General features: G+C 47.0%; 1 protein-coding gene across 1 annotated transcript in view; it reads left to right on the top strand.

Annotated features, from left to right (window-relative positions):
* The window catches only part of SHROOM3 (shroom family member 3), a 156,745-nt gene that overhangs the window by 117,602 nt on the left and 22,840 nt on the right, over window positions 1-16,303 (top strand). Inside the window, exon 3 of the mRNA XM_050896476.1 lies at window positions 5,442-5,570. Within this exon, the coding sequence (XP_050752433.1) occupies window positions 5,442-5,570 (129 nt within the window). The remainder of the gene's footprint in view (window positions 1-5,441; window positions 5,571-16,303) is intronic.

The raw sequence follows: 16,303 nt of genomic DNA, 5'->3' as shown, positions 1-16,303 counted from the left end.
CCTTGCTTTAATCTCAATTTCAGAAGCATCAGTGTGTGAGTAGTTACTTTTCTAGGAAAGCTTTTAATTCTGATAGTGGTTATAAACACTCCTGTCGATCCCGAATGATTTAAAAATCAGAATTTGAGCTTCATCCTCTCTTCTAGGAATAACACTGGGCTTAGAAGTAATGAGACATTAAAAATTACTAAACCTATTAACCTTTGGGGGTTTGATCCTCTGCGACTTAGGTCTTCTATTACTATGGCAGCAAACCTGGCGTTAGTTTAAAATAAGTAATCGTGACTCCAAGAGGTGGAACCAGTAGAAAAATACTCATTTTGAAAAATTAAAAAAAAAAAATCATTTTTAAACATAGTTCCAGGTGCTGTTTATGGATGATCTCAGCTGTATCCTAGACCCATACCTGGAACTACAGACAGCTAAGCAGAAAAGCAGAGTACAGGATGGTAGTGCAGACAGAAGAAGTGTAAGGCTGATGTGCTGGAAAACAAATGCTATGAGCAGACAAAACTTCAGAAGTGTGGTTTTGTACAGCTTCCCTGTGTAAAATCTCTCTCCTCTTTGGGAATTGTAGCCAGGCAGCTGAGCTCACACCACAGCGTTTCCTCAATGAGAGCAATGATTTATGCTACTTCCATTACTCAGGGAACTATTTTTATGAAACATGGAGTTTAATTCATTGAGAATAATATCTCTGCAGACCCTGGCTGAAACTGGTCAGCCGGTTCAGACATAATTGTTGGGGGATCTGCTGGGCAGAGGCATGCACCCCCACTTATTGTCTAGGCTTCATTTAGGAAACCAATCTGTACTGGAATGTGGAGATTATAAATAAGGATAAGGAAGACCGAAGAAAGTGAGAAAGAAGAGCCAAGAGCCCAAAAGGTTAAGATAAATGGTACAAAATGTTTCAAGTATGCAGGTAACGGGAGGTCAGCGCAAGAGGCAGATAAGGCGGCCAGAGGAGGTCAGAGTCGTCTATGGTCAGAAGCAAAGGATCTCACTAAAACAGCGAATGAGTTCTGCAGGGATTGTGGCGGCTTGGGAAGGACATGAGACATCGGATGGCAGCAACAGGCAAACTAGTCTTGTAGGGAGTCGATTAATATAAAATAAGGCCACCCATGCTTTCTTGAAGAGCTCTGAAGAGGGTGGTAGAAAATAGGGAAACGTTTCGCAGATGTCTGCTTCAGAAAAGGCAGTGCTGGATGTGCAGAGGAGATGGTGCCGCGTGGGTCAGGAGGCACTGCCTCTTTCTTCTGGCAGCTGGTGCTCTCTGCACAAGGCAGAGGCAACCAAGCTGTGGGGCAATGAAACTTCCGAGGAGCAGGATTTTCTTAAAAGAAGGCTTAAATCTGTAGTACTGTATTCTTTTGCTGTTTGTCGAGCAAGCATCAGGGAAAAAATCCTAACAGGCCATATTTTTAGATGAGGGAAAAGCTGAGCAGAGTGTCTTTGTACAGCTACTCGTTAACATGTGTGGTATTAAATACCAAAGGCACCATGGAAGCAGCAAGTATAAATAACAATTCATAATTAAACATGAACTTTGCAGAAAAGGACAGATTTCAGAGGCAGCTGCCAGCCTCAGGTGGGAGGTAAAGGGGTTTTAAATAGACTGCGCTAGGTTTCCTGTCTCCCACTTGTGAGCTCTAGAAACGACATGATAACAAAAAGAACAACTGCAGGCCACTCCTTGCCAGGGATACTTTTTAGCTATGCAATTGTGAGGCACTTTGCAACATCCCGAAATAAAATGCAGCCCCGACCTTGAAGAGCATCCCAGCGGGCTGGGTGCTGTTGCAGAGAGCCGTCACGCCATGCCGTCCTGGGGGCAGCTCGAGCTTTAGGAGAACGGTCGCTCTAAGGAGAAGGCGTGAGTGGTGACAGTCAAGACGCAAGGTAGGCCCTCAAAGTCTTTGCACTAGGGTGGCTGTTTCCATGTTACGGTTGGAGAAGTATCTTTATAGAGATTAGCACACTCCTGATCATTAGACTGAGCTGCCTTAGAAAATGATTTAGAAATGTCTTAGAAAATCTTCCGGGATAAGCAGGCAGGTCACTTGACTGAGTGTGAGGCAGAAAGCTGCAAGGGGAGGAAAGGTGCTGGGCTTGTGGGTCCTGTTTGGGGGAGGTCTCCACCTCTGCAGCTGCAGCCTTGATGCAGGCCTCAGGTATTTTCCCTGCTCTAGCCAGCTGTGCTCTTGCTGGAGGCACCCCTGCACGGGTATCGTCCGCTGGCAAAGCACCCGGCGCTGGCTGCTGCTGAAGACCTGCTGTGCTCCATCCCTGATGTGTGTGTGCTTCACTGGTGGAAGGATCCTCATCTCTTGTGTTCCCCACTGGGCTTGATTAATGGTGTTATTTATAGACTAGCTGATTAGTTTTCAATGTCTTATTGAGCCCGCCGTTCCACACAGAGCTCGGTGTTTTTATAGTTTTTTAAGAGGCTCGGGAAAAACTCCATTGCATTTCCTTCTTACCCCCGAACAACAACCCCAGAGCCCATGCAGACACTAATTAACGTTTCTTTGTCTCTGTGAGGTAAACCCCAAAGTTATGCATGCTGGCAAGCACAGGTTTCTTGCTGTGCGAGGGGGAACACCCAAGCTGCTTACCCTCCCGCTGCTTGTAGCTGCAGATTGTGAGGGTCGGATCTGTGTGGATTCATATGGGAACGCTTGGAAGTGACTTACTCAGAAAGCTCTGCTTGCAGCAGAGTTTAGAGTCTGTGTTGTCTCTTGCTTTCTTCACATGTTTTGAAAGCTGGGGTTTTTTAAAAAAAAAAAAAAAACCCTAAGTGTTGAAAGATCACTAGGCTGTGGTGACCAGGAAACTGTACGCACTTACTCCTTTATATCAGTTTCTCAGGCTGCTGATTACTCTTTTTGATGTATTTGGCACAGGGGCAATTTCCCAGTCCTAAATATTGTTACTACTACTTCGGAGATAGCTGACCGGAGAGAAGACATGAGCAGCTTTACTCACTGCAGGAGTACAGCTATTGTGTAGCTTGGGAGAGCCAAAGCCTGCTATTTAGGAAACGAATAGGGAAGTTATGACTGAGCATTGCCGGAGGTGTGTTAGGAAAGTTCATTGCTGATCCGAGGCGTCTCCTATGAACGTGGCAAAAATCATCTTCTACTGTGTCAGTATCTGCTTTCAAACAGGTTGAAACAGCACTCTGAGAATTGTCTCAAAGAAATCGCCTTGACTTTGTAAGTGTTTCGGTGTTGCGATGAGGGTTATAGCGCCGTGGCAGTTGGCGGCACTTTGGGACATCCGGATGCCTTTTCCAAAAGGGCTTAGCACCTGCATTGCCCCTCAAAATCAGCAGGAGCCACAGGCATCGGCACTTCTGCAAATAAGGCTGCTAGGCCAGCCCCCAATAGTGACCCACCGGTTCTGACTCATGCAAGCGTTACCCCGAATCAATGAGGTATGGTCACAGCCAAGTGCCTGTTCTCCCCTTTCAGCTAAGGTAGTGTCACCCCAACATGGTACTGCCTGTGAAGGATCTTCAGGTAAACTGTATCTTCTCTTCATGGCCCTGTTAGCAAACCAGGGAGGTGTAAGGGATGGTAGTTCCCTGTATGGGAAATGAGGCCTGAGTAGGGAGGTCAGGATTTGCCCCGGAGTTAAGACAAGTGCCTCTGCTGAGATCCTTTCCCCTCTAATGGGATCCTGCCACGACGCTGTCAGTGAGACACCTCATTAGGCTTCAGCATGATACGCAGCAGCCTCGCCACGAATTTGAGCTGTGCTTAAACGCTCCCAGGGGCTTTGTGGGGCCCCTTGTCACAGAAATCTCTCAGGGGCAGTGTTGTAGGGGCAGAAGTGCAGTTCTTTGTCGGTGGTTCCATACAAAGCCTTAAACAGAGGACTTTGTCCTCTAACGCTACAGCTGAAAATACATTTTGCTTACGAAATTGTATACCTATTTGTATACATAAATTGTTTATGTACAATCTTTTTAAATCCTCATCTGTAGCAGGCCTTCTGTCCTTTCTCTATCTTGCAGTGAAATCTCCTCTAAAAATTGGTAATTTTTCATGGTAAACTTGGTAAGCAAAGAGAATCGGAGCAGTTAACAGTATTGGCACTTCACAGGGCTGCAGTAAAGGAGGTTGTGCTCCTGGTATTTAGCAAGGCTGGTACAGGAGCAGGGAGGGGGATCTTTCTAGTTTGATGAGAGGCTTGACATCATCTCAGAGGAGAGGGGTGGCAGAGACAAAGCAGAACGGGATTTGGCACACGGAAAGAAAAGGCAGCTAAGGCAGGATTTGGGGTAAAATTTGGATGAAGATAAGCAGGGCGAGCAAAACGGCCGTTCCAGACCAGTCGCTTTCCCTAATCTAGGTGAAAGTGCTGCTGCGCTTCCCTGGTATATCTCATCCGCAATGTGAGGCTTAACATTCCTGCCTGGCACGTGGGGGCTTGGGGAGGGAGCGTGGGGGAGGACCGAGCTGGACACAAAGACGGCTGGCCTCTCACCGGAATGGCATCCAAGCCATCTCAGCTATCCAAAGCCCCAGATGCCGGCATGTGCGCTCAGCCTGCAGCCCGCTAAGCACACAACAAGAGGCAATTACAGCGCACCTCGGGCCACGGCCTGCTGCGGGCCGAGGGAGGCGCGGAGGGGGTCCTTTCAGCCGCGCTTTTATTCAGCGTGGGGGTTCCTTCAGCAAGCAGAAATTTCAAATCTCTCCCGCGTTTCAGTGCTAAAAATGGGAGCAAGTGGGAATATTGGATCGTTTCAGGCTCTCCTGTGCCTGGGGGAAGGAAGGAGCTGAAGTGATGGTTACACGATGTTTGTGTGACTTCTGCATGCGTGTGATGAAGCAGGGTAAATATTTGTTTGCTAACTTTGTGGAAATATCAGTAGAAGGGGGTGTAGGCTTCTCTTTCTTGCTCTCACTGTGTGGATCTTTCTCTTAGCTTTTCTCTTGTGTGTTCAGAGCATTCCCTGAGCTCTCGTAAGGTGGTTACGTGTGGAAAGGGCATATCCCACAGTGGAACCCCTGAACTCCACACTTAGGGATGTAGAGTCCCAAAATGCAGATGTAGGGTAATGACTTTTGTGCCGTGGGTGCTGCAGCTGATCTCACTCCTGTGTGCCGAGAAGCAGTGCTTCGGTATTGTGCAGCTCCTCCAAAACGGTTGCGAGGGGCACTCGCAGGGGCTGAGCACTGCCTAGGTATAAAGGAGAGCAAAATCTCACTCTTATAGCCTGCCTGGGCAACGACATAGAGAAGAAAAGGGATACACGTGGCTTTCTGTGACATTTTCTTTGCACTTTTTAAAAACTAGACTGGTGCCCCTGCCTTGCTCCCTGGGTCTGTGTATTGCCTTCTTCCTAAAATCCTTATTAAATGCAGGATACAAGGGCTGAGTTTTTTGTGTGTCGATGTTTGCATGGCCTTGGTTTCTTTTGACAGGGACACACATGCAGCAAAGGGATGCACCAACCTGTCTCCCAACCCACTCAGTCCAGACTGCGTGACCACTGACTTTCAGCCCAGCAAAACAGCGTGGTCGGGAGGAGTTAAGCTACGGCTCAAGACCAGGTGAGAATGCGTGTGTCCGTGTCCCTATCTGCTGTGTGTGTTTTGTGGCCGCTGTTCTTGGAGAGCGGCTGGCAAACTCCACTTCCCTCTTGCGGGAGCGAGGGCAGCAGTAATGCTGGAGTGGAGCAGTGTGAATCCCCAGCGTCTGCGGCCTTAGGCGGTGGAAGAGGTCCAGGACAGTTTCTTAACCTCAGGCTCACCTTTTCCCAAGGCTTCCTTGCCCTCAGCATGGTGCCAGGGAAATGAATTCACCTTTTGGGCCTTGAGTCAAGCATCAACATTGCTGGATGTCAGTAACATCTACATAGGGCTGGGTGTAAAATAGTTACTGCTTTGGCTACCAATATGCGTGAGGGTGGCTCACTGAGAAGGAGTCCTCGAAGAGGTGTCCTTTCTCCTCAAAAACTTTTGTCAGTGGTGGTAAAGGTCATCAGAGATGCGGGACCAAAATATCTCCACAGAAGTGGTGTAAGCCTGCTGTGGCTCCCCAGCTTTAGGTGCCTAGGTTTCCAAAATCACCTGGCTTCTTCCGAGTCTGTGAGTTTCAGTGGCAGTTTGGCATTCATGACAACCCTGCTGAGTGCCTATCTGCATTTTTAAATGATTAAATGTCTTCAGAAGTCAGTTTCCTGAATTGCTCTGGATCAGCCAGTGTAGTGGCAAAGCCTGATTTCCTTCCTTTGTCCATGCAGTGTAGGACTAAATCCTACAGCATTTACTCAGGCAAAGCTTTTGCTGGCATCAAAAGAGCCTCTTACATCAGTCAGATGGTAATCTGGATGACCTCATAGATTTTTGTGTCTCAATCTTCTGAGATTTGCACCATGAAGTCAAAGCAGTGACTTTTATTGGCAAATTGCGTTCAGGCCAGACCTTGACTTATTTGAAGTCAAGAAGCTACACTGATATCCTATAGCCGGAGGAAATGTGGCCCGGTGCCTGTTAGTGAGTGGCTGAGAAGGGAATGCGACTTGTGAAGTCACGTTCTGATCTTATCAGCAAGGATGCACTTCTGGAGCAAACTCACTGACCTTAGTGGAGTTGCTCCAGCTTGTAGCCACTGCAAACAGTTACGGATGCTGACCCTGCAGGGCCTGGGTGGCTGCAAAAGGAGGAGAAAGGGCTCAGCTCTTCCGCCAGTGTTCCTGTGTGTAACCTCGCTAAATTTGTATTGCGTTCCTCCAGATGAGGATTTGCACCATAAATTATCTCTCTCTTGGATGGAGGAGATTTTAGAGGCTGAAATCTCTCCTCAAGCTAGTTTTACCAGGGAGAGATTTATCTCTGACTGGGGTGTGGGACCCTGCAGTTCCTGAGGTATGTGACCCACCGCGAATTTGAGAAAGGAGCTCCCATACATCCACCACCTTCCTATAGCAATGAGTTATTCAGCATATGCCCTCTGTAAATCCTGCTTGCCTATCGATCTAGTAGCCGATCTTCGCAGAAGCTCCAAAGTTTAGCATTTCACTTGGATTAATTTGTCTTTGGATGCAGAGCCAATGTTTTGCTTTACTTTTCTGGCAGTGTCGGAGGCTGTGTCTGCACATCTCAGTTTAACTCAGGCTGAAGCTTTGGTTACAAACAGGAAGTTGCTTTAATGTATAAGAATTTGAGTGTGGGAGGGTATTTCAGACTCAGCGGCCTTTGCTTTGGCCGTAGCACCGGGTGCAATTCCTCTGCTTGTTTACTTTCCGCAGACTCACCCTAGGCGATGAAGGCGACGGGCTGTCAGCAGTCCCGATCGGTTTCTGAAATTTGGGGTGATGAATGAATGTCCTTAGTCAAAGGGGAAATCCAGAGCTCAGGACTGGTTTCTCAGGTGTTGCAGTTGAGCATCTATGGAAAGGAGCAGCACAACACCAGTCTGCAGTTCACCCTCCCGAGTGTACACCCAACGATTGCTCACTGGAGCTTGCCTCATTTCCTCCGATGCGCAAAATAAACAAGGCCAGGGTGGTATTGCCAGCAAGTGCAGCCACGTTACTACAGCCCTACCCATCGGTAAAGGGCAGTGTGAGATGAGAAGGAGGGAAGAATTAGGTATAGATAATCCAGATGGAGGGGTGTCTTTCACCAAAAAAATGTTTATTACCAAAGTGATTAAACGTTTCCCTGAAGGAGAGGACAGGTTTGTTAGCCGTTCTGTGGCCTGAATTGTGTTAGATCACTGCAGATTTGCTATTTTACTCACCCCACTGGTGTAAGTTGCAGTGAGATACTCAAGGACAGCCACCTATCCCACCCGCTCCCTGCAGGAACAGTGGGAAGGTGAATTCCCAGCTAGGACTAAATCACAAGTTCACCTGACTAGCTAAAAGTTTAAACTCCCCTTGGTACCCTTTGCCTTTTTTTTCCCTTGCAGTACCTCAGGAAGCAGTCTGTTTGTGAACAGATGTCCACCCCCTGCCACACGAATGTATGTATATACATACATACAGACATTCAGCGCACGCATCTAAAGGACCTTCTTCTTCTCTTCCATTTATCATTTCTACATTAGCACTTTGGTGTTGAGTTTATTAGTGTTGCCTGTGATTTGTAGCCCTGTAACTCAGAGGAGAAGCCAGCTACTGCCTGAAACGCTTGCCCTGAAAATCCCCTTGGTTACCTGCCGTGACTCATTGTCCACATTACATTTGGATAATCAGGCTCACAGGGCAGCATTTCTGCTGCCAGCCACCGAGTTCCTCCCAGCACTGAACGAGACTAGGAAAACACATTCCTTCCATTGTTTCTAAGTCTCTCCTGTTGCAAGTTGCTGTGTGTTTGATATCAGGGTGCGAAAGAATCTAAGCTATGCTTGGTTTTCTGTCTTTTTAACTAATTTACTGACTGGAGAAGAATGAGGAAAAATTATTTGAATTAAGCCCGTTGGGCCAATTCATCAATATGGATAAATCAATGCAGATCTGTGACTTCTGCAAAGCCACGGGTAGGGGAAGCCACTGTAGGGTCTGGCTACTGAGATTTTCTGCCCGTGCTCTGAGAGATGATGTGAATGCCTGGAGAAGACAGGAAATAATAGAGTCCTTCTCAAAGACTGTCGGTCAGTCAGCTGTCTCTTTTCCATGTCTGTTCTTTCTTCCTCTTTTTCCAGTGAAGGAAACAGAGTAAAATTGTAGCAAGAAGAGGAAAGTTGCAGAGGGTCTTTAATCCAGTGCTCACCAGCTCCTCATTCTAGCCTACACACGCTCTAAGTACTAGGCAGGAGGCTGTCTTGGCTTCCACATGTCTAAGCCACAGCCCTGTGTGAACGGCGCAGATGGACTATCCTGGCAGCAAGTAGGTTCTCAAAATAGAGATCTGAAATACTCTTTATTTTGCAATTTAAATCATACTTATCGTGTTGCTTGGTAATGCTTTCTTTAAAAAAGAAAGCTGTCTGAAGATCCCAGTAGGACAAAGTCCTTGAATCTGGTAATCAACAAGAATGAAGCTTGTATACATCACCTCTCACACTAATAACCAAAGCCCCACCATTGCTGTTCAACCCTGTTGTCTGGTTAGTGTCAGGGAATGTCAGTGGGACCCTTTCTTTGTGTAGGGCAAAGTCCTCAATCTAAGTATTGTCTGTCAGACATACGCTTGGGCGAAGGGAAAATGAAGCAGCAGCACACGGCCCAGTTCCTAGCACTGCACTCTGCGGTAGGCCCGTTGGGTGATTTTACTTAAGTCACTTCACCTCTTGAGGCCTTTGTTTCCTTTTCTGGAAAATGGATAAATGCCCCTTTCTTGGATAAGGCAGCCTGGGGGTTACCAAAGAAATGTGATAACACAGAGGTGTGACGTGCAAGACCAATAATCATTAATTACAATGTTTGACTGTTGGCTAAGTTCAACTAAGGAGCGACCGTTGCTCACAGCTGCCATCACCTCTGAGCGATCCCAGCACTTCCTTCTGCAGCCTGGGGCAGAGAGCATTTCTTTCAAGAAAAGCCATCTTTGGTCTCCTGAAAACTCTGGCAAATTTTACTGCAGCACTTGACGCTTTTGTGTATCCTCAGCCATCCACACCTTGTCCCTTACCAGAGGCAGCATCATGAACATTGCTGTGCCCTTGGTCATTCCCATCCACAAAATAATCTTTCTGCACTGTTTTTCTCTGCCTGCTTTTGGTGTCAGGGAGAGAAGAGGAGGAAGAGAGACAGGCTGTTTCCTGCATGTGGAGTTGAGAAGAACGGTAGAAAAAATCTGTACGTACATCCACGTACGTGGTTGTCATCTCTGCTTTCACACAGGGCTTTCCTTTCCAGTGGTGTGGTGGGGAGTTTTTCCCGATGAGTTGGCGATGGTAATGGTAGGAAATCTGAGCAAAAACCTCTGATTCTCTGCTTCTTCGCCCCAGAGGGACTTTAGGGAGCTCGGTACCTGTCTCCCAATTCTGACGTGGCACTCAGGGCCTGGTCTGATGCAACCCAGACATCCCAAGTGATGCTCGTCAAAGGGAAAAAACAAATAGCGTCTGACATGTCAACTGGAAACAACACACCGGCACGACATCTGCCTACACCACTGGGAAAGGGGCCGGAGAGAGAAATGAGGCCGGACTGGTCTGGGTTAGAGCCCTGAACTCAGCTGGAGTATTTTTCTCAAGGTGGTTTTTTTGGTTTTTTGGTTTAAGATTGAGACTGCTAAAAGCTGTGAGATACTCTGAAGGGATTCCCTGGGCGGGGAGTTGTCCTCTAGAAGTCGCAGAGATTAACATATTGTGGAAAAGAAGGTTGTGTCCTGGTATGAGAATATTCACACATTTCACCTAAGTGTTCTGAAGTGAGGGGTTTTTCAGTGTGTTTTTTACTTAAGGAAAGTTTTAATCTGAGCATAAAGAGGGGTGCGGGGTGCGACTCTCCCTTTCCTTTATAGGTGAGGAGACATTCTTGCCCAGGATCCATGACATGAAATATCATTTCATATACTTCAGGTCTTTCTAACGAGTCCTCCTTCTTTTTAGTCAAAATTGTGAAGGGACAGAGCTCACTCCAGATCTCTCGTGCCCCAGAATTTACCAGAAGGGCTCTGTGAGCCTAAAAAGACAGATTCAGTGAAAGACACATCAAGCTGACGCCATTATGGTCCGACTTCTTTCTAATTGGCCTCGTCTGTTATGCTTATTTTTAGAACCATGACTGAACCTTAATTAAGAGCGACGTTGCTTTGAGTAGATTGCGGCCTCGCTCTGTCAAGATCCTAATAGGCTTCTGAGTGCTTTAGTTTTTCCTTCATCTCCTGCTTAATAGCTAGGCATAGGGGCTGCAGCAGTGCGTTAGGATGTCTGTACCCTTGTTATGCTAGTGCTCCTTTTAGATGTGGCCATCTTGGAGACAGGTCCGCACCGGTGAAAATTCAGATCGTTGTTTATGCTTTCTGACAATACAGGTACACAGTCACCCTGGGAGGGTACGCATGAATTGCTATGATCAGGATCTCTCCATACAGAAAGAGCCTACTGCACCGTGCAGCGGGGTACGGCTCAGGACATACTACCTCTGCCACATACTTTTTGTTAGTTTAGAAATATGACTAGTTTGAAATCTTAGCCACTGCGAGGATGACGTGGTAAGGATGGGCAGCTGCCTCCTTGGCTTTCTCTCTTGTGACTCGGTGCCTGGGATCGGATCCGAGAGGCACAAGCTTTGCACTTGCGTCCAAATCTTTCTTCTCTTCTACAGGAGGAGGGTCTCCGTCGCCGGGCCCCTGTCCCTTCACACCTCCCCAGATGAATGGGCCAGGCCACGGCTCTCCCTTCCAGCTCCAGCAACCTCCCACACAGCCACGTGGGCCACACGGCTGCTGGGGGAAAGCACATCCACAGGGACTGCAGTTGTCTGCGATGGCACAGAGTGACCCTCTTGGCCTTAGGTCTCTTCTCTATGTTTTCCCATCTTTCTTGGGCACGTTAACACCAGCAGCTAGTCAAAACCATCCCTGCAGGTCATGGAGAATGTGTCCCGGTGACCACTGCTCCTGCCTGGATCCACAGGTGGATTCTGCTCCTTGGGGAGAGATGCTTTTCTTGAAAGGTTTTGCTGCCTTTATCTTCAGCGTTCCCTGTCTCTGCTGAGGGGGATTTTGAAGCTTGCTGGGACAGAGAAAAAATGAGCACAAGGTCAGTGGTAGAAGAAGAATTGTTCACAAATGGTCTCTATTCAGCCGTCTTGGATGATGTGTTTGACAGGCGTGAGACTGATGAAAACTTAACTCCCCGCAAGCTCTGTGGGTGTGTTGCAGTAGAAATAGATCAGTTTATTGGGCACTGATGACTCTGAGTTGCTAATTGATCAGCCACAACATCCCCTCCCTGGCTTTCACTCATTAGCTTTCTAAAAGGCTGTTACATCCTGTTATTGTCTGCAAGAATAAAATTCAGTCTGTGTTTCCTAAGAGAAGGTGCTTTCCTTGTGAAGTCCTTCTCTTCCAGCTTCAGCAGCTTGCTTTGATACTCTCACGCTATGTCTAATCTGCACAGCAAGTACGTCCCATGATGTGCCCCAGGATCCTGCTCCGTGAAAGACCAGGATATGGCATGTGAGAGGAGGAAACTGCTTCCTTCCTGCTTCTCATCCCAACGTAGAAACTGGTCCCATAAATTGGGTGTAACGACAGTCATCCACCTGCAGTTCTTGTTGTCGTGGCAGCGGCGGTAGGTATTGCTGTATTGCCATGGTCCTCGGCCTCAGCCAAAGTGTGCCGCTGGCTGCTGGCAACCTGGAGGCTGCTGCCGGAAACCTGGAGCAGAGGAGTCTGCAGGGGTTATTTGAACATCTTTTTCTCTTTTTCTTTTCTTTTCATTTCTCCCCCCTCCAAACTTGGAGGTTTAGGAAAAGGGAAACTTTTCTAGGCAAATGTAGAAAAAATGAAAATGGCAATTTGAAGAAGCTAGGTCGTTTGCTTTGGTTAAAGATGGGCCTTTTTACACAGAAGTGTCTGTGCGCTCTTGGAGGATGCTGGGCTGGAGTACATTTGAATTGCAAAGCGCTCAGGTTGTGCATGTTCTCTGGCATTGGTGAGGAACAGTATGTAAAGAACGGAAATTAGACTGAATACATTGTTTTGTATGGTTTTAGTTTGTAACCTTGGGAAAAAGATAAATCAACCTTTCAGTTATAGTGTGAAGAAAGCTTCAGATGGCTGCTCTTTAGATGCTGATTCATTTGTAGAGTTAGTGCCAAGGTATCTTTATAAAGTTCCATTACTGTTTTGCATACAAAGCATAAAAATAATCCACAGAGATTACAGAGAAAAACACGCTCAGCTCTTCCTAATAAGAGAGAGCTCAGAGCTGTTAATGGTAAAGGGCCTCAGAGATGTCAGTATGGTCCTTGCAGCCCAGACTGCATCAAGCCTTTGCCTGACTGCGTTAGAGGGGACTGCTAATGTGTTGGTCAAGTTTCTGTTTGAAAATGCTGTGACTAGTATAGCAACAAGGAGCACCCAGATAACAGCAGTTGGACAAGATTAAAGACTATTTTTTCCCTTTGGTTTTCCAGTTTACGGTGTGAATTTGGCAGTATCTGGTATGTAATCAGTGTTACAGCTGCTGTGGAGCCTATTTAGATGCCAGCATTGCATCAAGGTCCACTGACTTCTCCGGGTATCTTCGCTCCGAGGCATTTGTTGTGATGCCAGCCTGACCTGAATGCCCAGGTTATCTGATCATTGGAGGTGTCCATGAGGAACCGGGAGTCTCTTTTCCAGCCTTGGCATTTATAACAGAGGGATCACTTTCCCCATTATCTGAAGTGGAGAATTTTTTAGTAATAAGATTGTCCAGATGCTTTCGCAAGTATGGTACAGGTGCAGCCCTTGAGGAACTAGTATAAAGGATAAGGAGATGAGGTCATTTTGTTGTTGTTGTTGTTGTTATTATTACAGTTCTGCATTTTGAAATCCTACAGCCTCCTGGAACAAAGTGTCAGCTGTTGCTCCTGGTTTTGTTGAAGGCAACTGAGCTACACCGAATTTATACCAGTTAAAGATCTAATGATTTATTTGTCTTTGCTCAAGTCAGGAATTAGCTGATGCATTTGCAAGTTTTATCACTCAGCCAGTTTGTCTGGGATGAATCAGGATCTGACGTTGTGGGCTTTATGAAAACAGTTCTGCCCCACTTGCCAAAAAGAGTTTAATCTTGCACTGGTTTTTATTGCTTCCTGCCTATGCCACTGGGAAAGGGGTCGGAGAGAGAAATGAGGCCGGACTGGTCTGGGTCAGAGCCCTGAACTCAACTGGGGTATTTTTAGCAAGGTTTTTTCTTTTTTTTGGTTTAAGACTGAGACTGCTAAAAACTGTGAGATACTCTGAAGGGATTCCCTGGGCGGGGAGTTGTCCTCTAGAAGTCGCAGAGATTAACATATTGTGGAAAAGAAGGTTGTGTCCTGGTATGAGAATATTCACACATTTCACCTAAGTGTTCTGAAGTGAGGGGTTTTTCAGTGTGTTTTTTACTTAAGGAAAGTTTTAATCTGAGCGTAAAGAGGGGTGGGGGGTTGAAGTTGTGCTCTGCAGTAGAGCAAGTGTAACCAAAAGCTGTCGCAAAATTGGCAGATTAACCATGTTCAGCTCCCCCTCCATCTGTAACGGGAGATAGCTGTTCTCCTTTAGACACTGTGGTGCTCGCTGTCGTATTGCACTCCAGTTCCAGTCCTTTTCCCTAATTAGGCAATAATAATTATAAACTAAGCTTAAGGAAGTAGGGTGAAGCAAGGTGCTATTTTCAGGTGTTACACAAGGCTGAAGCTAGGAACTTCCCTGAATGCCCACACACAAGCACTGGCAACATCGGCTGTGCCTTTCTTTTACAATCTCAGAGCTCCACCCCAAGGAGAGTCTTTCGGTTGATTCAGTGGAGACTGGATCAGGCCCCTGTTCTCTGCCTTTCGGCGCACGTGTGTGCGCAGAGACCCTCCATACTTCCATCCTGCCGCCTCCTCGGAGATCATCTGCGTGAGTCTGCAACATGAGCTAGAGATCATGTGTACCGCAGCGCTTCCTCTCTTGGCTTAAGCTCGGTTAAGATTCGGTTACCCTTAATCCACGTTTCCAGGATCAGGTAGATGTGGAAACAATGCAAGGTTATCCCGCACTGAGCTGGTACAGCATGTCTTCTAACTTAAATTCACAGCTTCGCTGTCCACGTGTTGTATTATTACAAGGATATCGACCAAAAGGGTTTAAAATACCTGTGGCTCAGAAGATTGGCTACGCAGCTCTCTTGCAGCTTTTTCCTGATCAAATCAAGGGATAACGCGTTTTGCTTGTGATCGTTCAGTGTGCTTTCCCAAGCAAAAAAATAATGCTGGGGGCTCGTACTACTTGAAAATACAAAGAAAGTCTTTAAATCTCTGCAACGGAAAAGGCAAGAATGCAGGTTATTCTTAATAAAGTTTTGTCAACTTCCCATCTGGCAGTGTTGAGCTTCCTTGTTTCTCTGGGCAAGGAGCTTAACAAAAGAGCTCTGTTTTAAACACACCTACACATGTAATGGTAAAACGGTGCTTGGTTCAGCTCACCCTCTGTAAACCTCCAGTTCAGCTTTCCTTAAGACAATCCTGTCACAACAAATGCTAAAAAGAAAATAATGTCCCTTTTTCTTTCTTCTTTTAGCTGATGATGAGAGAATGACCTGTGCTTCTGAAATCTGTGTGGAAAAACTACTGGTGAAATGGTTCTACCTCTCACTTTCTGCCAATGCTTTTCCATGTTGTAGAACATCAGCTGGTGCCAATGTTAACTTGTGAAAGGATCTGACCCTAACAATCATTTTTTACTTTGTACATTTTCCTGTATTGTTTCTTTTCACAATCTTAGGCAGTACTAGGAGAGTCCTCTTTTGGTGTCTGGTTTACATCTGCAGAGGGCATTTTAATCTATTTACTGACTTATTCAGGACATGCTGTACTGTGAAATTTTCAGTGAGACAAACACTTTAAAGATGTGTCATATCCTCCTCTTGCATTTATGCCTTATAGGTAGTCCAGGTTTTCCTGCAGGCTGTCACATTTGGGACTTCAGTGGTACACAGGTCCAGCACTGCTCCTCGTTCTCACAGGAAGAGTTAGAAACTGCAGAGATGAGTGCTAGAGCAGGGGGAGAGATCCCCCATGGAAAGCAGAGGGAGGATTAAGGACAAGCCCAAAGGCTGGGGCGAAGGAGAATCTGTGCAGCATGTTCAGGGTACTTGATCGCTAATCCCCTGCTTTGACTTTCCATTGCACCATTATGTGCTTTAAATAAGGCTGTCGGTGTTTTTTTTCTCCCAAGAGCTGATGGAGGCCTTCCTTAGCATTGGTGACTGAAGCAACCGAAGGCCAGCCGTGCCGTGCCTGGGGACGCGCCCAGGCTCATATGCTGCAGGGGGACAGCTGGCCGGCCGCGAGGCCCTGGGGGGTGCGAAGGACGCGCATTGCTGGCACTTGGTTGTCACGTCTCTTCCTGCATTTTTATCAGCACTGAGGAGAGATCAAAACAGCATTGTGCGGGCTTCCACCCCCTCATGGTATTTGACTCTTTAGATGACTTTGCCAGCCGTCACTTTAAAATGAAGGCAACCTTTTGAGAAAAGCGCTCCTTCAGCATCCGTAAGAATCACATGCAGCCGCCCTGCGCGGTGCATCGTGTGGGAGTCCACCGCAGCCCAGCCTGTAAACTGATCCCTGTGAATGGGCCCCCAGGCTTGTCCCCGAGGGGGAAGGCGTCTGGCTGGCAGGTAGAGGGGAAGACCCCCCGCATTC

Source organism: Gymnogyps californianus, chromosome 4 (assembly GCF_018139145.2).
Source record: "Gymnogyps californianus isolate 813 chromosome 4, ASM1813914v2, whole genome shotgun sequence".
Classification (NCBI taxonomy): domain Eukaryota; kingdom Metazoa; phylum Chordata; class Aves; order Accipitriformes; family Cathartidae; genus Gymnogyps; species Gymnogyps californianus.
The sequence above is the reverse complement of the archived record's forward strand: the minus strand, read 5'-3'. Positions and strand labels throughout refer to the sequence as shown.